This window comes from Hyaena hyaena, unplaced genomic scaffold (genome assembly GCF_003009895.1).
Source record: "Hyaena hyaena isolate Hyena2069 unplaced genomic scaffold, ASM300989v1 scaffold_439, whole genome shotgun sequence".
Taxonomy (NCBI): domain Eukaryota; kingdom Metazoa; phylum Chordata; class Mammalia; order Carnivora; family Hyaenidae; genus Hyaena; species Hyaena hyaena.
Window position 1 is genome coordinate 326,378 of NW_024081067.1, and position 21,364 is coordinate 347,741.

The following is a 21,364-nucleotide window of genomic DNA, read 5'->3' on the forward strand; positions in this document are numbered from 1 at the left end:
AAAAAAAAAAAAAAAAAAAAAAAAAAAGAAAATGTAACTGACAAACAACTAGCTGAGGAGTTAGTGAATACACCTGAGACCCTTAAAAGGCAGAAATCAACATGAAACATCTCAACTAGAAGGAGCCTCCTAGAGGGGCGCCTGGGTGGCTTAGTCGGTTAATCGTCTGACTTTCGCTTAGGTCATGATCTCGAGGTTCATGGGTTCGAGCCCCGTGTCGGGCTCTGTGCTGACTGCCAGCTCAGAGCCTGGAGCCTGTTTCAGTCTGTGACTCCCTGTCTCTCTGACCCTCCCCTGCTCACGCGCTCTCTCTCTCTCTCTCTCTCTCCTAGAAATAAATAAAACATTTAAAAAAAAAAAAAAAGGAGCCTCTTAGAGGAGAAAGGACACTTGCTGTTGTGGAAACTGGGAGTTTGATGGAGGAACCAGTTAAGAGCAGTAACACTGCTGCAGGAAGCCTTCTGCGTGCTATCACTCCTGACGTGCTATCTGCAGCATAGTATATATTTGAGAACTTTTTGGTGGTGGCTGATGGAAATACACAACAGTGATCCCCACTGGCTCCTTCAAATGGCCTGAGGATGAGGAAAGGGGGAATAATTGAGAGTGGCCACAGACAATGAATCATGACTATCAACAAGTTCAATGTCCTAGGAGATGGTGTGGAGTTGAAGGGAGGCAAGGGAACCGAGCAGGAAAGGCTGAGTGGCTCTTCCATCAACTATGGATAAAGAGCCACAACTGATCCGGAGGCAAAGTTTGCCTTACGCTGGAGGGAGCCACAAACATACCAATAGGAAAGGTCTCCCAGAGACGTGTAAGAGGGGAGAGACCAGCACCCAGTTTGGACAAACTGAAGAGCTCTCCCTTCAGGCACTGTGGACCTAACTGTAAAAAGTGCCTCCCTTTGGGGAGGTCGAGTCTCTGCTCCCTTCTATAGGTTTCTCCCTCTCCAGAAGGACAAGCCTCCTAAGAAAAGGCCCTCGGGCCTCCACAGGCAACAGAACCAACAAATCGTATCCACACACGAGGCCTGGCACTTATTCTGATCAGGATAAAGACGCCAAGGAGCGTGACTTCAGAGCTTGATTCTTACAGCCGGGGGGGGGGGGGGGGGGGGGGGGGGGGGGGGGGAGTTGGGGGAGACAAAAAACCCAAGACGTTCACTTAAATAGTCAGATAGTATGCTTTTATCCAGACTGGAATATGCATTCATGTATATTTTCATCTTCGGAACAGGTGGTTTGAAATGCAAATAAAGTAATAAGTGTCAGAGCCGTATCCTAGCAGTAGCTGCTTTGCAAACGTTACCATGGCACCGATTCAACAGTGTTCTTAGAGGCAGCCACACCTCAGCAAGGTCTTTCTAACTTGGGACAGCAAAGTTCAAAGGAACTGCTAGACACAAACTGCGAAAGAGTCCTGAACCAATACAGGAGGGGAAGATTTACAGCACAATTGCCCTCTGGGGCCACTTGAAACAGGGCATGGTACTTAAAAGAGAAAAGAAAGGAAAAGGACCATCTTCTAGAACACCTGGAATGTGATCCAAGCTTGGAGACAAAATGATGGTAATTATAACTGCTAACATTTGTTTTTAGCTGCTAACAGATTGTGCACAGATTGGGGAGGGCAAACTCCATTCTCCAATTACTCCAGTGCAAACTGTGCTTTACCAGTACTCACTAAACCCTAGCTGGGTGAAGAGAGAGCAGATTGTCCTCATGTATGTCTCATTTATGTTAAATTAAGGACGGCTGTCATCCCAGGGCCGCAGTCCGGGGGGCTACTCGCAACCAGAAGCAAGGAGCTGGGTTCTGCAGAGCTCTGCGGCTTACTGCCCATAGACCTGCTCTACAGAGGGTAGCATGCCTTTCCCTAGCACAGCCAAAGTGGGGGGGGGGGGGGGCAGAAATGGACCAGCTAGTAGGGACACAGGAGGCTGGAGAGACAAGTCTTAGCCAATCTGGCCTGTGAACCAACTAAGATTCCTAAGGCAGGCCCTGGGCTGAACAGGGCATGCCCCTGCCTGGGTAAGGGGAGAATGAAAGAACAGATACCAAAGGGTAATAATACAAGATAGTCTGCGATCAGTGGTAAACTGATGACATATACCACAAAGTCTCTAAGAGTTCAAAGGGGGCAGGCATTCTCTCCTGCTTCCCCTTCAGATGGAGGTGATCAAAGAACAGTCTCAGAAAGACCCTCTGGTGCTCACTCTGGCAGCACATATACTAAAGTTGGAATGACACAGAGATTAGCATGGCCCCTGCATAACGATGACACACAAATTCGTGAAACATTCCATTAAAAAACAAAAAAAAAAGGACCTCTGAAAAAAATGAAAACTTCACCAGTAGAGAGCCACAGTTGGTCAACACGGAAAAGCCATTTCGCAAGAATGAAACTCCAGAGCTCCCCCCATTACATATAGAGGCCACTAGCCTTCAAGATCCCCTTGAAGACAGTAAGGATGCACCATTCCTGGCTAAAATGGGAGAGGGAGTGAAAAGAAGGGAGTGCTTAGAACAGCAAGCAGGGCTTACCATACTGCCTTTGTTTTGAAAGACACAGACTTCTGCTTCCCATAAGGGTGATTCTGGGATCATTACNACTCGCAACCAGAAGCAAGGAGCTGGGTTCTGCAGAGCTCTGCGGCTTACTGCCCATAGACCTGCTCTACAGAGGGTAGCATGCCTTTCCCTAGCGCAGCGGGGGGGGGGGGGGGGGGGGGCAGAAATGGACCAGCTAGTAGGGACACAGGAGGCTGGAGAGACAAGTCTTAGCCAATCTGGCCTGTGAACCAACTAAGATTCCTAAGGCAGGCCCTGGGCTGAACAGGGCATGCCCCTGCCTGGGTAAGGGGAGAATGAAAGAACAGATACCAAAGGGTAATAATACAAGATAGTCTGCGATCAGTGGTAAACTGATGACATATACCACAAAGTCTCTAAGAGTTCAAAGGGGGCAGGCATTCTCTCCTGCTTCCCCTTCAGATGGAGGTGATCAAAGAACAGTCTCAGAAAGACCCTCTGGTGCTCACTCTGGCAGCACATATACTAAAGTTGGAATGACACAGAGATTAGCATGGCCCCTGCATAACGATGACACACAAATTCGTGAAACATTCCATTAAAAAACAAAAAAAAAAGGACCTCTGAAAAAAATGAAAACTTCACCAGTAGAGAGCCACAGTTGGTCAACACGGAAAAGCCATTTCGCAAGAATGAAACTCCAGAGCTCCCCCCATTACATATAGAGGCCACTAGCCTTCAAGATCCCCTTGAAGACAGTAAGGATGCACCATTCCTGGCTAAAATGGGAGAGGGAGTGAAAAGAAGGGAGTGCTTAGAACAGCAAGCAGGGCTTACCATACTGCCTTTGTTTTGAAAGACACAGACTTCTGCTTCCCATAAGGGTGATTCTGGGATCATTAAGTACAGTTAACCCCACCCTGCCCACCCACCTCCAAAACACAAAGGCAGTAAAGGGCTACTTGATACTGCTTCCATAACATTTTACCCAAATCATGCGTGACTTGAAATTGTCGTTTGAGTAGTAACTTGGATATCAGGTGTGCCATTGAACGGCAGACCACATCGAGGGCACCGTATTCAGGAGGAAGTGAGGCTTTGGGCTTGGTTTCAGCAAGCTTCAGTATTCAGAGAGACCTAGTCCAACAAGTACAGCTGAAAAGGGAAGAGATCGGGAGAGAAAATAATGCTCCGGATCCAGCAGGAGGTGACGGCAGCTCCAGGTCATGGATTCATTGCCAAGGACTAAGCAGGAAGAATGCAGGGCCCTGAGGAAAAGTTACACAAGGTGTAGGAAGCCTCAGGGCAGGGATTCAGTTGCGTCAGGAAAACGTAGCGCTGACGGGGAAACTGAGGCAAACACCTGTTCTTAGAGATTAAATTGACACAACAGAGACTAGGAGAAACCTGGAATTTGACGGGTGTGTGGTGTCCAGAACGACTGCCGACACGAGCCATTAGGATAACGGTGACATGGTAAAGTCAAATTCCATCTACAGCAGGCCTGGGGCTCCTAAAATATCTCCTTCCCGGGACAGGATTAGCAAAGGAACTCTGTAGGCTTCAGCTGCACCAAAAGAACAGAAATGGAGGTGATATGGGTGGAGGAAGAAAGAAGTTGACCAAAGTGCTTCCATATAAAAGGCTGTAATAAGTACTTCTGAAATGACAAAGTACATTTTGGAAAATGATAAACACAATTTGTTTGTTTTGTAATGGCCTGTTTATCTCTTTTAAATTTTCTACTTTGTTGCCTGACAGAGAATTAAAGTTAAGAGATATATATTCTAGAAAAATATATGGGGATTTAACTCCTCTTTGATAGGAAAGTCTTTTCTAAATACAATAGTAAAAAATAAACCTTAAGGGTAAAGGCTAAACCATATAAAAACGTAAAATTTCATATAATTAAATGCCATCAGCATAATTAAATGGCTCTATAAACCAGGTGAGATACTTGCAAAATTCATAACAGCTAATATTCTTAATACATAAAGAGTTCTTGGGGCGTCTGGGTGACTCAGTCAGTTAAGTGTCTGACTTCAGCTCAGGTCGTGATCTCACAGTTTGTGAGATTGAGCCCCGTGTCAGGCTCTGTGCTGACAGCTCTCTCTCTGCCCCTCCCCCCACTCATGCTGTCTCTATCTCTCATAAATAAATAAACTTTTTTAAAAAAGGTCTTACAAATCAGTCAGGAACACCTCAAAAAAGGAGGGTTACTGGGGCGCCTGGGTGGCTTAGTCGGTTAGGCGTCCGACTTTCGCTTAGGTCATGATCTCGCGGTTCGTGGGTTCGAGCCCCGCGTCGGGCTCTGTGCTGACTGCCAGCTCAGAGCCTGGAGCCTGTTTCAGAGTCTGTGTCTCCCTCTCTCTCTGACCCTCCCCTGCTCACGCTGTCTCTCTCTCTCTCTCTCTCTCTCTCTCATAGAAATAAATAAAAAAATATATATAAAAAAAAGGGGGGGTTAGGAATCAAATGTATTTCATAGTATAATAAATACTACAGACCAATAAGCATGTTGAAAAAGTGTTCAGCCTTACTAGGAATTGAAAAGGTACAAATTATAATAACCACAAAGGGATATCGATGCTCACTTCTCAAATCGGCAAAGGAAGTGATAAATGATAAACATCTCTGGGAGAGAATGAGATAAAATTGGAACACCTTCCCAAGAATCAATCTGACAAAGCTTGAGCCAATACAACTTTTAGTAATCTACATTAGAGAAAAGAAGAATACAATTTATATACAGAAATGTTCATCAAAGCATTATTTATAATAAGAGGCAAACCCCTGAATATTTGATTACATATTAGTTGTGTAATAAAATACTAATTAGCCATGAATATTGTTTTTTGAAGAATTTTTAATAACACAAGGAAATGCTAATGACATAATACTAAGTGAAAAAGCAAAGTGTAAAACATTTTATTTATGTTGTGCATAATGAACACATGTAGCAAAAAGACTAGAGGGAAGAGACATGTTAACAGTTTGGAGAATGTAAACTGAGACACACTGGCATGAGTTTTTATTTTTCCCTTCAAGTATCAGTATTTTAAAAAATATTCTACAAAACATATCTAATACTCGTATAATAAAAAGGTTTTTTCTTTAATGTTCTTAAAACTAGGGGCGCCTGGGTGGCTCAGTTGATTAAGTGTCCAACTTCAGCTCAGGTCATGGTCTCACGGTTCATGAGTTTGAGCCCCACATCAGGCTCTGTGCTGACAGCTCAGAGCCTGGAGCCTGCTTCAGACTCTGTGTCTCCTTCTCTCTCTGCCCCTCCCTCTCTTGCACTCTGTCTCTTTCTCTCAAAAATAAATAAACGTTTAAAAAAATAATGTTCTTAAAACTATATTATAATGCCCTATGTTGCTCTTCGGGAATAATGATAACTGAAATTTTTATTTAAAGGAAAAACAAAACAAAACTTAAAAGATCTCAAGTTTTGTGGTTTAACATCCCAGAAACTACTTATTTGAAATATCCTAAAGGACCATATGTGCTTTCCAGTGTGGTAAAGTTTCCAAAATGTTCCAATAATACCCACCCACTGGAAATACAATTCTCAAACAGCAATAAGCGTCCACGACCCAAATAATAATCAAGTGGCATTCCTACAAGAAGTCTCTACCATTGAGCAAAATAGACCCCATGATCCCATTCCCAGAAGGATAATTACCTCCAATTTACTGCCAATGATCTGAAGAAATAGCTGATTTTAAATGCAGGCACACTCAAAACTCATGCAGATAATTAGATAATGTCATTCAGAAAAGAGACAAAGGAAGAACATTATGAACAAATTGCAAAACCCATGCTTGTTTCTTTAGGCTTTCATAAATAAGAATCATCTAGATAATCCTGGGATTTGTACTATCACTACTAAGAGCTCATGTTTATTGAGTCCTTCATACGTGCCAGGCACATAATAAAGCATTTTATATTGATTACATCATTTAGTCCTTGAGAAAAATCTTAGGAGGTAGACACTATTCTTATCCTCATTTTACAGACAAGGAAGCTATGACTCCCAGACTTTAAACAACTTGCAGAAAGTCACTAGGCTGGTAAGCAACTGAGCCCAGGTTTGAAACAAGGCAGTCTGTTTCTAGAACTTGCACTGTTAACCCATTTGCTCTACTGCCTCAGATCTATGAAACAGGTAACGGTGTAATTATGCCTTTCTTTTTTCCCTCCTCCCCACTCCTTAAGAGTCTCAATGAAGAGAGATGATGAATCCTGAGCTTTCTAATCTATGGATATGTATCATTACGTTCTAGAATCAATGATGCTATAGCTACTGTACTATACCTCCTTTATAGAAAAATAAGTTCAATAAGTTAATGAATTTCTTTCATTTTTCCTGCACTGGTTTTATATATAATTTCTCTTCCTTGTTTAGGGTTGCAGCTAGAAGACAATAAAACTAGCAATGGAGCCCTTATATGAAGAATACCTAGCAAATCATGGAACAATAGTAAAACCCTATTACTGGCTAAGCTTCTCTCTAGATTGCTCTAACTGCCCTTACCATATTCGGACAGGTGAAGAAGCAAGGGTCCCCTATACAGAATTTTATCAGATTTTTGGATTCCCTTATGGGCCAGCATATTCTCAAACAAAGCAGCTCACATTTTATGAACTAAAAACTTCTTCTGGAAGCCTGGTGCAAAAGGGTCATGCTAGCAGTTGCACTGGGAATAACACCCATCCAGAATCAATGCTATTTGAGATGAATGGTTATCTGGACTCAGCCATACGCAGTAATAACGCCATCAGGCATATCATTTTGTACTCCAGCAACTCCCCTTGTAATGAAGCCGACCACTGCTGCGTCAGCAAAATGTACAATTTCTTAGTTATGTATCCAGATGTTACTCTTAGCATCTACTTTTCTCAGCTCTATCACACTGAGCCTGAATTTCGTGCCTCGGCGTGGAACCGCGAAGCTCTCCGAAGCCTGGCCAGTTTATGGCCACAGGTAATTCTGAGCCCAATAAGTGGTGGAATTTGGCATTCTCTCCTCAACAACTTTGTCAGTGGTGTCTCAGGATCAGCTGTTTTCCAGCCCATTTTAACTGGGAGAGCACTGGCAGACAGGCACAACGCATATGAAATCAATGCCATAACAGGAGTGAGACCGTATTTCACTGATGTTCTTCCCCAGACAAAAGAGAATCAGCTCATGAAAGCTCAGGCAGCTTTAGACAGCTACCCCTTAAACAATGCCTTTCCTGGACAGTCTTTTCAAGTGGCTAATGGACAACCACAACCCAATATGAGCCCAGACCTCAGGGTTCCGGTAGTTTTTGTGCTGGTGCCTTTCAGAGACCTACCACCAATCCATGTAAGTCAAAACCCACATAAACCCAGGAATATTGTAAGGCACTTAAATATGCCTCAAATGTTATTCCAGGAAACCAAGGACCTCGGAAGACCCCCCAGTGGAATGCCAGTGGAGAGAGGGGAAATCATGGAGCAGTTAGCAAGTACCAAAGAGGCAGATGAAAAGAAGAAGAAGAAGAAAGGAAAAAAATAAAATCTGTATTTCTACAACATGAGACCAAACAACGACCAGACTTACTAGATAGCAAACAAAAATCTGTAAACTTTCTCTCTTAGGTCTGATCCAAGATGGAGATAAACTGATACTCTAAAAGCAAAACCTAATTTACCAGCTCAACTATTATGAAGCTACACTACTTTTAACATAATCCAAAATGTTTCCATAATTGAACTGATCTATTTTGAAAGTGACAGTAACAAAATGGAGCCATTAGTACCTTGGTAATATTTTGGTGTGGAAAAGGAAATGTCATTATTCTACTCTACCCACATCATCTTTCCACAAAAAATAACAAAAACAAAAACAAAAAAACAAAAAACAAAAAAAACAGCGGACTAAATAGCTTCCTAAATTGGTTTCAGTATAAAACTTTACTGTAAAATTGGAAAACAGCTTGAAGTTACTGACATCAAGTGCTGTCTGCATAAGCAAACCAGTGGTTTTCCATTAACTGTTAATCATGGATGGAAGACTCTAGGCAGCCCATCTTTTTTTCTGAAATGGTTCAAAAGAGTTTTGTGGGGGGGAAAAAAAAGCTCTTTTGCTAATTAATTATATATAGTGACAAGAATTGATTTTGGAAACGTCGTCACCTGCTCAGTGTGATATTTCCCAGCTCAGACCTCTCCCTCCTGAGCAGATGACAGAGACAGGATGATACATGAGACTCTACAAAGGCTCCTTCCATCACACACCATATAAAACCCAAGCTGCCCTTACAGGCCATCCCTTCTCTACCTTCAGTTGCCTTGTCTCATCAGCAAGAATGTAAGTTCTAACAGGTCAAGCACTATCTCCCCTCTTTGATTTTCCCTTAGAATCTAGCCAAGTATTCAGGCAAAATGTGGGTAGCAAGATTGTGAATCTACATCTCAGTAATGTTACCAGTCACTGCTTCCCAACATTCCTTATCCGTTCCAGCCAAGAGCTTGCTTAACCATCCTGCGATGGACATCTTTCTTTTTTATTAGCATCCATTCTCCCTTCTTCTGATATAGCTCCCCAGTGCATAATTTGTTTTACTTCCCTTTTATCTGAACCTTTCTTTTTCACCGGTGTATATCTATAGCTTCTCTTAAATCTTGTTTAAAACACACTTCTAGAAAATGCTCCTTGACTAACCATCTGAGCATGTACATTAAAGTACTTTGTATTTAATTAATTCACATTTGTGCCTCACTTTCCTCTTAGAAATATGTAAAGATGCATTACGAGAAAAATGTATATCTACTTGTAAGTTGTTGCTCAATTTTTTCTCAATGTATGTAAAAAGTAATGCTAAGCTAATAAGATAATTCTGCCATTAGAAAAAGCTTAAAGGACATACTATTCCACGTAGAAGGAGGAGGAGAAGGAAGCAAAGAAAGAAAAATATTTAGAATAGAAATTTCTATCGTGATTAAAATAAATATGACTAACATTTCTTAAAGAACATTCTAATGTTAACATGAAAATTTGTATAGAGTAATTGGAATATAATTACATTGTGGGTATACAGTAATTATTATTTTAAAAGGTACTGTTGAAGTTTATTATTAGATCATGAAATCATTATGTCCACAATTGGGGATGTTGAGCTAAAAAAAAAGAAAAAGAAGACCCAACGTGACAAATTCAGCATTTCTATCCATATGGGCAGCTGAGGGGTATGGGTACCAGCTCTGAAGCCAGGCTGGCTGATGATGCCTCATAGCAGTTGGGAAGACCTGCCCACCTTACAGGCTTCTTAAATACACACACACATACATACATACATACATAAAGTAGATCCAAGTAGTTGCCATAAAATCTATCTACAAAGAGGTCAAAAAGACACATCATCAATCAGGCTGCAAAGGACTCACTTCAAAACAGCCTGAAATCTGTGATGAATTTGTATTTCAGATGCAAACCTGGACTTCCATGGTATATAACAAAGGGAGAGATGTTGCCTGAACCATAGGAAATAAAAGGGCCTTTGGGCAGTTAAATTTCTGTCCTAGTTAGAGAAGTCTGGTGCTAGGAAGAATGTTACTGAGGGGTCACAAGTCTTGGCCAATACAGTCAAGCCTTAGACAAGGGACTGTTAAGAGAGCATAAAGATATATGGCCTTAGGCAAATAATCTCTATTTCCCCACTGATAAAACAAGAGATACAGACTAGCTCACATTTAAGGTTCCTTTCAGCTCTATCTGCTCCAAAATGACTTGTGCTAAAGCAATAGTCCCATGGAGCAAGGTTCCTCAGCGCAGTGATCACACTCTTGCTCACCACACAGTGGGCTCTTGCCAGGCTAGCCCAGGGATTTAGGAAAGAGTAGAAGTTGGAATGTTCTGCCTCTCTTCAGCAAGCTGGCAATAAGGATAGAGAAGAATTACCACTGCTGCCACACATATGGAAATTCCAATAAAATGCAAGCCAGGGGCACCTGGTTGGCTCAGGTGGTTAAGTGTCCGACTTTGGCTCAGGTCAATAATGATCTCACAGCTCATGAGTTTGAGCCCCATGTCAGGCTCTGTGCCGACAGCTCAGAGCCTAGAGCCTGCTTCGGACTCTCTCTCTCTCTCTCTCTCTCTCTCTCATTCTCTCTGTATCTCCCCTACTTGTGCTCTCTCTCAAAAATAAATACTAAAAAAATTTTTTAATTAAAAATAAAAATACAAGCCAACAAATTAAATCAGCTAGTGACGTGACAACCTATAAGAGGCAGGGAGTATACCCCAAGAAACTGATGAAGGGAACATAACCTTTATGAATCTATCATGATGCAGGATTTGGCTCTCAGTTTTGTAAGCTCAACTACCTACACAGTCAATACAGAAGGAATGGATCTATTAACCAGGGCAGACCTGGATTAATAAAGCTCCCAAGATTGTCATGTAAAAACAGAAAGTTAATGTACTGATTTCCAGTGAGACTTACAACTGGATATGCAACCAGATAGCTCAGGTTGTCTAGCCTATACAGCCTCTCCAATCAGAGAAGCTACCTGGGAAGCCAAATTATAATTAGAAGGTTGCTTTGTGGATTAGAGGATTTCATTATTCAAACCAAATGGTTAATGCTATCAGACTCTGCTTACCAGGGAGCCCATCTCTGAAATGGGGGGATCTGCACAAGACCACCTGACCCCTGGACAGTGTTTAAGTGGGCCAAGATTATAAGAGACCACAAAAACCTCTATAGCCAACTCGTGTTATGACTAGTATCAATTCTCTATAGATGTTAATGTTTTATCAAGCTACAACCTAATCCTGTTGACCTTGGAGCAAATCCTGTCTCTGTAAACTGCTGTTACATATCTTTTTTGATTTATAGTGCATGAAATCCAAAGAGTTTAGTTCAAAGAATATCATGCTATTCATGGGTTTTAAGGAAAGCTACATGGTAATTTATACTAATTAAAAATAATATTAGTAGTACCTAACATTTAGTGAGAACTATATATCAGGCACTTTTCTAAACAGTCACATATATTAATTCATTTAATCCCCCCAATAATCCTATGAGGTAGGTACTATTATAATATCTATTTTCAAATAAGGAAATCGTGGCACAGAGAGCTGAGTAAAGGCTGAGCTGATATCAAACCCAGGAGCTATAGCTCCAGAATCTCCTGTTCTCAATCACTATACTGTAATGGCTCTCAAAATAGTAACAATATGGACTCACTACAATGCCTGGAAAAATCAATACCCATTTTTACCAGCACTGCAGTCTTTCTATAATTATGCTCAGACTATTCTATCAATAGGCATCCTTTAGACTATGGGAGCTAGGGAGGCTGGGTGGGCTAGGCTGAAGAACTTACGTAGCTCTGGATCCCAGAGTTTGGGCTTTAAACTCTCCCCAACCCCCACTCCTTGTAACCCACGACCTAATACCAAACAGAAGGCCTGGATCACCTTACCTTAATGTCCCTGACTCTAAGGGATGTACCAAATCAGAGACCTGAGGCAATGTAACATTGCTTCCTTACTCTTATTTAATTAAGTGGAATTGGTGCCTTAAAACATTAAAAAGAGAATTAGATGATCCAGCAACTCTGCTTCTGAGAATATAACCAAAAGAACTAAAAACCAAAAGGGAAACCTAGGTGGCTCAGTTGGTTAAGTGTCCAACTTCGGCTCAGGTCATGATCTCACAGTTCACAAGTACAATCCCTGCATAGGGCTCTGTGCTGACAGCTCAGAGCATGGAGCCTGCTTTAGATTCTGTGTCTCCTCTCTCTGCACCTCCCTCGCTCACACTATGTCTCTCTCTCTCTCTCTCTTTCAAAAATAAAACATTATAAAACTTTTAAATGGGTTCTCAAATATGTATTTGTGTACCCATATTCATAGCACATTATTCATAATAGCTATAAATAATCCAAGTGTCCATCAATATGAATGGATAAAGAAAACGTGGGATATACATATAATGGAATGCTATTCAGCTTTAAAAAGGAATCACATTCTGACATATTGCAATTGCGAATTGAGGAAATCAAACTAAGTGAAATAAGCCAGTCACGAAAAAACAAATACTGCATGATTCCACTAATATGAGGTACCTAGAGCTGTCAAATTTATAGAGACAGAAAGTAAAATGATCCTTATCAGGAGCTGGGGAGAGTAGGGAATAGGGTACAGAGTAAGTTCTGCAAGATAAAAAAAAAAAAAAGAAAAAGGAAAAAGAAAAAACATCTGGATATGGATGGCAGTGATGGCTGTACAATAATGTGAATGTAATTAATATTGCTTACAGGTACATTTAAAATGGTTAAGATAGTAAATTTTATGTTATGTGTATTTTGCTGCAATTTTTTAAAAATTAAGTGGAATTATTAATCGACACCTACTCATCTCTTCATATACTAAAAAAAAAGTGACATCTTTTGTGATAACCTAAATATTAGGTAACAGACTGTGTCTAGCCTCAAAATACTGACATAAGGTGGGGAGAACTCACAGAAATATCTGAAAAACAAATATCTTTTCAAAAAATCATTACAATAACAAGATTTTTTAAGTTCACAGTTTATACTTCATTTCAAGCTATTGAAAAGTTATGTGTGGGTTTATTTGGGCCCTGATAGTTATATCCTTATTTTTAGCACAAAGGTAAGCAGTATAGTTGAGAATAATGAGAAAGACTTACTCAAGTCTTTCTTGCAGAGAATGGTGCTTAAAAGCACAAGCTTTGGGGGGCACCTGGGTGGCTTAGTCGGTTGAGCGTCAGACTTTCGCTTAGGTTATGATCTTGCGGTTCGTGGGTTCGAGCCCCGCGTCGGGCTCTGTGCTGACTGCCAGCTCAGAGCCTGGAGCCTATTTCGGAGTCTGTGTCTCCCTCTCTCTCTGACCCTCCCCTGCTCACGCTGTCTCTCTCTCTCCTAGAAATAAATAAAAATATTAAAAAAAAAAAAAAAAAAAAAAGCACAAGCTTTGGAATGTGACACACCTAGTTACCCTCCCAGTCTGCTACTTTCTAGTTGGGTGTCATTGGCTGAGTTATATAACCTCTCTTAGCCTCAGTTTCCTCATCCGTAAAGTGAAAACACTAATTCCTAGGCCTTAAAGCTACTCTGAGGCTTAAATAATGTAAATAAAGAGACTGTTTACCAAGCCTAACACAAAATAAACACTCAACAAGCAGTTTCTATTATTAACAAAATTTTAATAGAATAAGGATAGACAGTAGAAAAAATAGGAATTTTAGGATCTTTCAAATTTTATCAAAACTATAAATTTTATGGGGCACGTTGGTGGCTCAGTTGGTTAAGCATCCGACTTTGGCTCAGGTCATGATCTCACGGTTTGTGGGTTCCAGCACCATATTGGGCTCTCTGCTGTCAGCACAAAGCCTACTTCTGATCCTCAGTTCCTTCTCTCTCTGCCCCCTTCCCCGCTCACAGGCACTCTCTCTCAAAAATAAACAAACATTTAAAAAAGAAAAACTATAAATTTTATTTTCTATAAGAAATAAAGATATGGGGCACCTGAGTGGCTCAGTCAGTTAAGCCTCCAGCTTCAGCTCAGGTCATGATCTTACAGTTCGTGGGTTTAAGCCCCACATCAGGATCTATGCTGGAAGCTCAGAACCTAGAGCCTCCTTAAGATTCTGTGTCTCTTTCTCACTCTGCCCCTCCCCTGCTTGTGTTCTCTCTCTCTCAAAAATAAATAAATAAATATTTTTTAAAAAAAGAAGTAAAGATATATTACTAGCATTTGTAACAATCAGGTTAGGGGAGGAAAATTTTTTGATTTTAATATTTTGATAAAGCAACAAAAGAAGAAATAAGTCTATGGTCATGAAAAATATTTAAATAATTGTAGGAAAATATTTTGTGCAATTTTTACCAATAAATTGGTAATCTACATGAAATGCATGATTACGAAAATATAAATTCTAAAATTGAGTCAAAAAGAAAAAGAAAACCAAACAAGTTAATAACTCAATAACCACAGAAGATAGAAATGATGAAAGAACTAACTCTAAAAAATATAAGCACATCCAGATAATTTTGCAAGCATATTTTGTAACTTTCAAAGAAAAAATCGCATAGTAATTTTCTACAATTCCACTTCTCCAACTTCTCCAGAGCATAAAAAAGAAGGTGAAAATCTTCTCAATTCATCTTACAAAGCTAGACTAATCCTAATATCAAAATTGAGGGGCCTCTGAGTAGCTCAGTTGGTTAAGCATCTGACTCTTGATTTCAGCTCAAGTCATGATCTCATGGTCCTGGAATCAACCCCCCAAGTTGAACTCCATGCTTAAGTATTTCTAAAGATTCTCTACCTCTCCCACTGTCCCTTCCCTGTTTGTGCACACACCTGCACTTTCTCTCAAAAAAAAAAAAAAGAAAGAAAGAAAAAATTAAACAGACATAACACAAAGAAATACTATCAGCCAATATCACTTATACATACTGATTCTGAAATCATGTATACAAAATCTAAACTAAATCTAGCAAGTAATTAAAATAGTAATCAGAGGGGTGCCTGGGTGGCTCAGTCAGTTGAGCGTCAGACTCCAACTCAGGTCATGATCTCACGGTTTGTGGGTTCAAAGCCCGCGTCAGGCTCTGTGCTGACAGCTCAGAGCCTGGGGCCTGCTTCTGATTCTGTGTCTGTCTCTCTCTGCTTTTCAAAAATAAATAAACATTAAAAAATTTTTAAGAAAATAAAATGGTAATCAGAATTTATTCTAGAAATATGGAAATAGTTCAGTGCAAAAAAATATATAAATATAATTCACTACATTTATAAATTAAAAGATATAATATGGTTTTCTCATTAGATCTCTCAAAAAAGAGCATTTGATAATTCGAGCAGTCATTCCTAAATATCATAAAATAGGAAATAAAAACTGGTAAAATACCAATGCCATTTGCATTAAAATAGAAACAAAGAAGAGATGCCTACTCTCACCCAATTTTTCAACACTGTTTTTGAGAGCCCAGCTAATGAATAAGATAAGGAAAAGAAATAAACATGATGTAAATATTAGAAAAGAAAATGTAAATTATCAGTATCTTAAATATTATGAATGTATAGTATGACAAGAAATGTAACTTTAATTAAAATAACTGTTAGCATTAATAAGAGAGCCTAGTAATGGGAAAGAATATACAATAGTAATGAGAAAGACTATAGAATAAATAAATTTTAAAACCCACAGTCCACAGCTTCTCTTTATTATACCATAAGCAGATTAAAAAAATTAAATAGATAAAGAGTCCCATTCAAAATAATGTTTAACAAACAGGGTTTATTGTTTCATTTAGCACTAAACATTTTTCCTAAGACAAGAATACAGATTTAAAAATTTTTTAAACTTAGGGGTGCCTAGGTGGCTCAGTCAGTTAAGTGTCCAACTTCAATCTAGGTCATGATCTTACAGCTCATGAGTACAAGCCCCACGTCAGGCTCTGTGCTGACAGCGTGGAGCCTGGAGTCTGCTTCAGATTCTGTGTGTGTGTGTCTCTCTCTGCCCCTCCCCCACTTGCATTCAGTCTCTCTGTCTCTTAAAAGTAAATAAAACATTAAAAAAGGAAATTGAAAAAATTTTTCTTAATCTTAGAAGTACTAATATATATTAGTACTGGGACAGTGGGTGGCTCAATCAGTTAAGCATCTGACTCTTGATTTCAGCTCAGGTCATTATCTCACAGGCTTGTCTGCACTGACAGTGTGGAGCCTGCTTGGGAATCTCTCTCTCTCTCCCTCTCTCTTTGCCCCTCCCTCACTCCTCACATGCTCTCTTGCTCTCTCAAATAAACTTAAAAAAAAGAAGTACTAATATACAAACAAACAAAGGTCCCATTATAATACAGTTCACCCTCTCTACTCTACCTGAGTATGGAATCATAAAGTTATGTAAAGCTAAAAGAAATCACAGGGCACCTGGGTGGCTCAGTCAGTTAAGCGTCCAACTTCAGCCCAGGTCATGATCTCACAGTCTGTGAGTTCGAGCCCATCAGGTTCTGTGCTGATAGCTCAGAGCCTGGAGCCTGCTTCGGATTCTGTGTCTCCCCCTCTCTCTGCCCCTCCCCTAGTCATACTCTATCTCTCTCTCTCAGAAACAAATAAACATTAAAATTTTTTTAAATAAATCACAAAGCAAACATTCCAAGTTTGGGAGTCTGGTGGTTTCAACACAGAACCACTTCATATGGATATTATGTGCAACCATTAGACCATACTGTAGTGTAGGTAACATGCTAAAAAAATCTTTATATATTGTATTAATTATGTTGCTAGAGAACAGTAGTATTACATCATTGCCAACTGAAATTTACTTATTTATTATATATATATATACACATATATATAATACATGATATATATATATGTAATACATGTTTGATATATTTGATTAACACTGGCCTCACTTCCATTTCATTGTTGTAGGGTACAATGTCTTGGTTTATTAAGTATTTAGCAGCAAGGCTGGGGAAAAGAAGCACATGGTAGGTAAAGTACTCAGCTTAAAATACTCAGGAAAAACAAGATCTGTTATAAGATAGTTTTAGCAAAATCCTTTCTAATTAAAATGATCCTTCCTTCTTTGCATTAGCACAGAAAATAAGAAGGAGCTACATAGTATCATGCAGCATTAACCTTGAGAAAATTCAGATTTAGTCTTTCTTCAGTATTGAACCAAACCAGGTTATTGACACAATAAGTAAGATGTCTTCAAACCTTTATTTCAGGATCAATACTTATTTGTTAAATTAAAATATAAAGAATAATATTACCTAAAATGAATTAAATACTATGATTAACATTAAATATTATAATATGCAAGAAAGTTGAATAACGTGTATTATGTAATTAAAAGATAATTAAGGACAGGTTCCTTCACACATACCCGCACACACATTTCCCTAAAGCTTTATAGATTTAATGGTTAGCTGACTGGGGTAGGGAGGAAATGAATGTGTCCATTAAGAAATACTCAATCTCTTGGGGCACCTGGGTGGCTCAGTCGGTTAAGCATCTAACTCCTGATTTCGGCTCAGGTCATGAGCTCTCCTCCTTGGGATTCTCTCTCTCTCTTTCCCTCTCACTCTGCCCCTCCCCAACTCACATGCACACACACCCCCTCAAAATAAACTTCAGAGGGAAAAAAAAGAAATATTTGATCTCTAAATATGACTGCAATATTGTCAGATTATTAATTCATCGGATAAAAATGTGTGGCATGCCTACTATGTTCTAGATAATTATCATTGTGAGACAGTAAAAAAACACTGCACTGGGAAAGGACTTTTTGGATATTATTACATCTCAAATGTATTATGCAATATGCAGCTGAGAATTAATTATATTTAACACATTCAACATATAGAACAAAATTCTGAGTAATCAAATCACTTCTACCCTTGAGCAACTCGACTCTTTAAATTCCTTTCACTGTTCCCTTGAGTTGATTTCTACACCAGGATTCTTTTCCAGTTCTAAAATAAGAGAATAAAGACATTTCCTAAATAAGTCCTAATGCAAAAGAAGAGAAATGTAAGAGAGGGGATACATTAGCTCTTAAATTCTTGTTTCCGTTTACTCTCAAAAGCACTTCTAATGTTTCATTTTCTCTTCAAAGAAAAATCTTGATTTAGAAGAACAAAAAGTACAATCATCTTTAACATCAAAATAGGTATACTGTTTGGCTCTTACTAAAGTTAGCAAAAGATGGAAACTGAGGAAGAAATATTAAAACAAGTCTTTATTCTAAATTATATAATGCCACTTACCATAGTAATGGTCTTATACTTCGGTATACGACTTTGTAAAATAAATAGTACCAACAGGTAGAAAATTTTCCTTTGCTCTCTTAAAACAGTCCTTGGGGGAGTTTTTATCAGTGTGCTTGCTCATAACTTGAATGTTAATTTAAAGAAATGTCATTTCTATCACCTAAATGATATATTTTCTAGAAGGGTGATTTAATTGGGAAGAGAAAAGTGCCATATTGCTTCCTCCTCCCAAGAGGAAAGGATGCATTCCATTCCTGTGAACTCTCTTTGTCTCTCTCTGTCTCTGTCTCTCTCTCTCTATATATATATATGTATATCTATATACATATATATCCACATATATACATATGCATACATGTCGATGTAGATATAGATATCCATATATACATATGTATGCATATCTGTCGAACAAATGTTTGATTTTGAGATCCCTCTTCCTCTTACTGATTCATTATGCTCAGTGTGGTGACTTTCAAACTACTGCCTTTCACATTTCATTCATTCATCAATAAATAATCGAGTACCTGAATGTATTGAGTACCTTCTGCATGCTTAGCATCATATCAGAGGTAAAGAAAGATAGAAAATAAATATAACCCAAGACTTTGCCCTCCGGAATCTTTTGCTCTCTTTCAGGAGCAAGATAAAACACGATATATCATTAAGTAATTCATAAGACTAGTGCCAAAATCAATGGTACAAGTTAACATGCATTTTACATTTATGTAGAATTTTAGAGCTTCAAAACACTTTCCTGTATTTAATCCTCATAACAATCTTGTGAAGTACACATTATTAGCTCCACTTTAACAACAAGGAATCTGAAATTCAAAATTTTAAGTGGCAGCCTCAATCAAATAGATTATGAGTGGAAGTCAAGGCTTGAGCCAGGGTATTCTAATTCTAAGTCCAGTGCTCATTTCAAAACAGCACAGGAAACCAAGGATTGGGGTATTAACAGGGCAACAGCCAGCTTTCTGCTACAGATGGAATTGAACTAGATCTGATAGGATGTCAGGAAAATATAAAGCTATCTGAGCAGTGTCCAGCTAAATGTCCAAAATAATTTTATTCTGCAAATATTTGTACTTCAGTGTTATACACACACCACAACTACCATTTCCTTAGTTTTAATGTCTTAACCTCCTAGAGCTTTGCTCTCAGAAACGAGGATCTCAAATGTAATTACAAAGCTGGCCTAGCAGGATCATATAAATCTTAAATCACAAATATATATCTTAAAGGTCTGGTTTCTATTAATCCTTACAAATCCTTAATTTTGTTTCCCCTCAGCACCGGAGAGCATAACTTGCCCCTACCGTTTTCTAGCCTTCTTGCTGCCAACCACCACTTATTTTAAGATGTCAGTGACTGCCCCTACCCCAAATTCCACAGGTTCACCCAGTTTGTCACCCCAGGCCCTGCCCAAAACATCCCCCTCCCTCGCAATGCATATAATACCTAGTTCCGGCTCTGCAGGTGCGGTCGGGATGCTGTACACAACACTGACAGATAAGATATGACCTTTCGACTCCGTCCTTGGGGACCTCCCGCTGGCCGCGCAGCGTAGTTCCAACCCCGGGTAAGGGGCTCCCGGCTCCGGAACGCAGCCACGGTCAGCGCACGGTCCGAAGTGATGTCTCTGACAACTAGAACGAAGCTGGGCGCCCGGGCGTGCATCACTCCGCCCCATACTCCTGCGAACTGCAGGGGACTTGGTCTGGCAACCAGTCCATCCCACCCCACAGGCGAGTCCGGGCCAGCCGGACCTCACGCAGGACCCCGACGACAGGTCGCTGGCAGCGGCGGTGGCAGCAAAAGCCACCCGCCCCCAGTGCCCATAGCCTCCAACCTAAGACCCCCCTAGGCTGGACCGCAGGGAAGCGTTGCTATGGAAACCCCCTAGGGATCACGTGACGCCCTCGGAAGACCAATCACCTCTTAGCTCTGCCCGCGGCACCGCTTTCGGCCCTCCCTTCTGCCCCGCCCCCTCCCGCCCCCGCCTTCTTCTCCCAGCCCCGCCCCTTTCCTGCGGAGAGCCCGCGCCTGCGCACTGCATCCAGCGCGCTCCCTCCCTCGCGCGCGCTCCCCGGGGAAGAGTGGGGGCGGCGTAGGAGGCTAGAGGAGAGCATGAAGCCGAGGAGGAAGGAGCGCCGCCAGCGCGCAGGCCCAGAAGCGCCCGAGCCCCGGCTGCCGGCGACGCCCCAGAGCGGAAGAGGGAAGTGAAGGCGCCAGGCTGCGGGTTCCTGGTGGGTGGGCTCCGCTTACCGAGATAGAGGCAGCACCAAGAAGGGGCTTAGCCACCGGTCCGGATCAGGGATGTCGAAGAACACGGTGTCGTCGGCCCGGTTCCGGAAGGTGGACGTGGATGAGTACGATGAGAACAAGTTCGTGGACGAGGAAGACGGGGGCGACGGGCAGGCCGGGCCCGACGAAGGCGAGGTGGACTCCTGCCTGCGGCAATATCCTTGCGTTTGCCGGCCTCCGTACCCCCACCGCGCCCCTCTCCCCGGACCCCGCCGCCAGCGGGGTCTGCGAAGCCGGGCCGCTCCCGGGGCGCGGAGCTCACGTGTCTCTTTGGGCTCCCCCACTCCGAGAGGGCAGGGGACGCTCCCATTTCTAACCGCGTCGCCCCGGCCCCCCAGGGTCCCGCCTGGGAAACTTGCCCTTCCCCGCGCGCCTTCCCTGCCGGGATTCCTCAGGTTGCGGCCGGAGTTGCCGCCTCCCGGGAAGTGGCGGGGCGGCCGCACCCTCACAGCGCGGGGGAGGCAGCTGGTGCTGCTCTGTGGCCCTCCGGGGGCGCCTCAGGTGTCCTCCCCGGGACGCGGCGTGCCGGGGCCACATCGGCTCCAGAAATTTCTGATTGGGAGGAGCGGACTGATTGCGGTGGTTTGGTTTGGGCAGCTTTAGGGGAGTTTATTCCTTGCCGGCAGGGATGGGGCGATTTGCAGAATTGAGGCCCTCTGTCCTTTTAGCCAGTGGGCTTTTTTTTTTTTTTTTTTTTTTTAAGAGAAAGGAATTTGGCAATATATAGG

At 41.2% G+C, this 21,364-nt stretch overlaps 2 protein-coding genes, 1 long non-coding RNA gene and 2 other non-coding genes across 5 annotated transcripts in view; 4 read left to right on the forward strand and 1 right to left on the reverse strand.

Moving 5' to 3' along the window:
* LOC120245837 overlaps nt 1-9,236 on the reverse strand; it is a 13,135-nt gene extending 3,899 nt beyond the window's left edge. The window contains exon 1 of the long non-coding RNA XR_005531913.1: nt 8,305-9,236. This is a non-coding gene — a long non-coding RNA (uncharacterized LOC120245837). The remainder of the gene's footprint in view (nt 1-8,304) is intronic.
* Nucleotides 1,357-8,313, forward strand: APOBEC4 (apolipoprotein B mRNA editing enzyme catalytic polypeptide like 4). Its single transcript, XM_039252985.1, has 2 exons — nt 1,357-1,571; nt 6,943-8,313. The coding sequence occupies exon 2, from the start codon at nt 6,973-6,975 to the stop codon at nt 8,077-8,079; it is 1,107 nt and encodes a 368-aa protein (XP_039108916.1). The 5' UTR covers nt 1,357-1,571; nt 6,943-6,972; the 3' UTR covers nt 8,080-8,313.
* Nucleotides 2,211-2,314, forward strand: LOC120245848. Its single transcript, XR_005531916.1, has one exon. It is a non-coding gene; the product is annotated as a U6 spliceosomal RNA (small nuclear RNA).
* Nucleotides 3,036-3,139, forward strand: LOC120245849. Its single transcript, XR_005531917.1, has one exon. It is a non-coding gene; the product is annotated as a U6 spliceosomal RNA (small nuclear RNA).
* Nucleotides 9,237-20,376: 11,140 nt separating the features above from the next.
* On the forward strand, nt 20,377-21,330 carry LOC120245840 (protein diaphanous homolog 1-like). The gene has a single exon (XM_039252992.1). It carries the CDS (start codon nt 20,649-20,651, stop codon nt 21,237-21,239), a length of 591 nt encoding a protein of 196 aa, XP_039108923.1. The 5' UTR covers nt 20,377-20,648; the 3' UTR covers nt 21,240-21,330.
* Nucleotides 21,331-21,364: the final 34 nt, after the last annotated feature.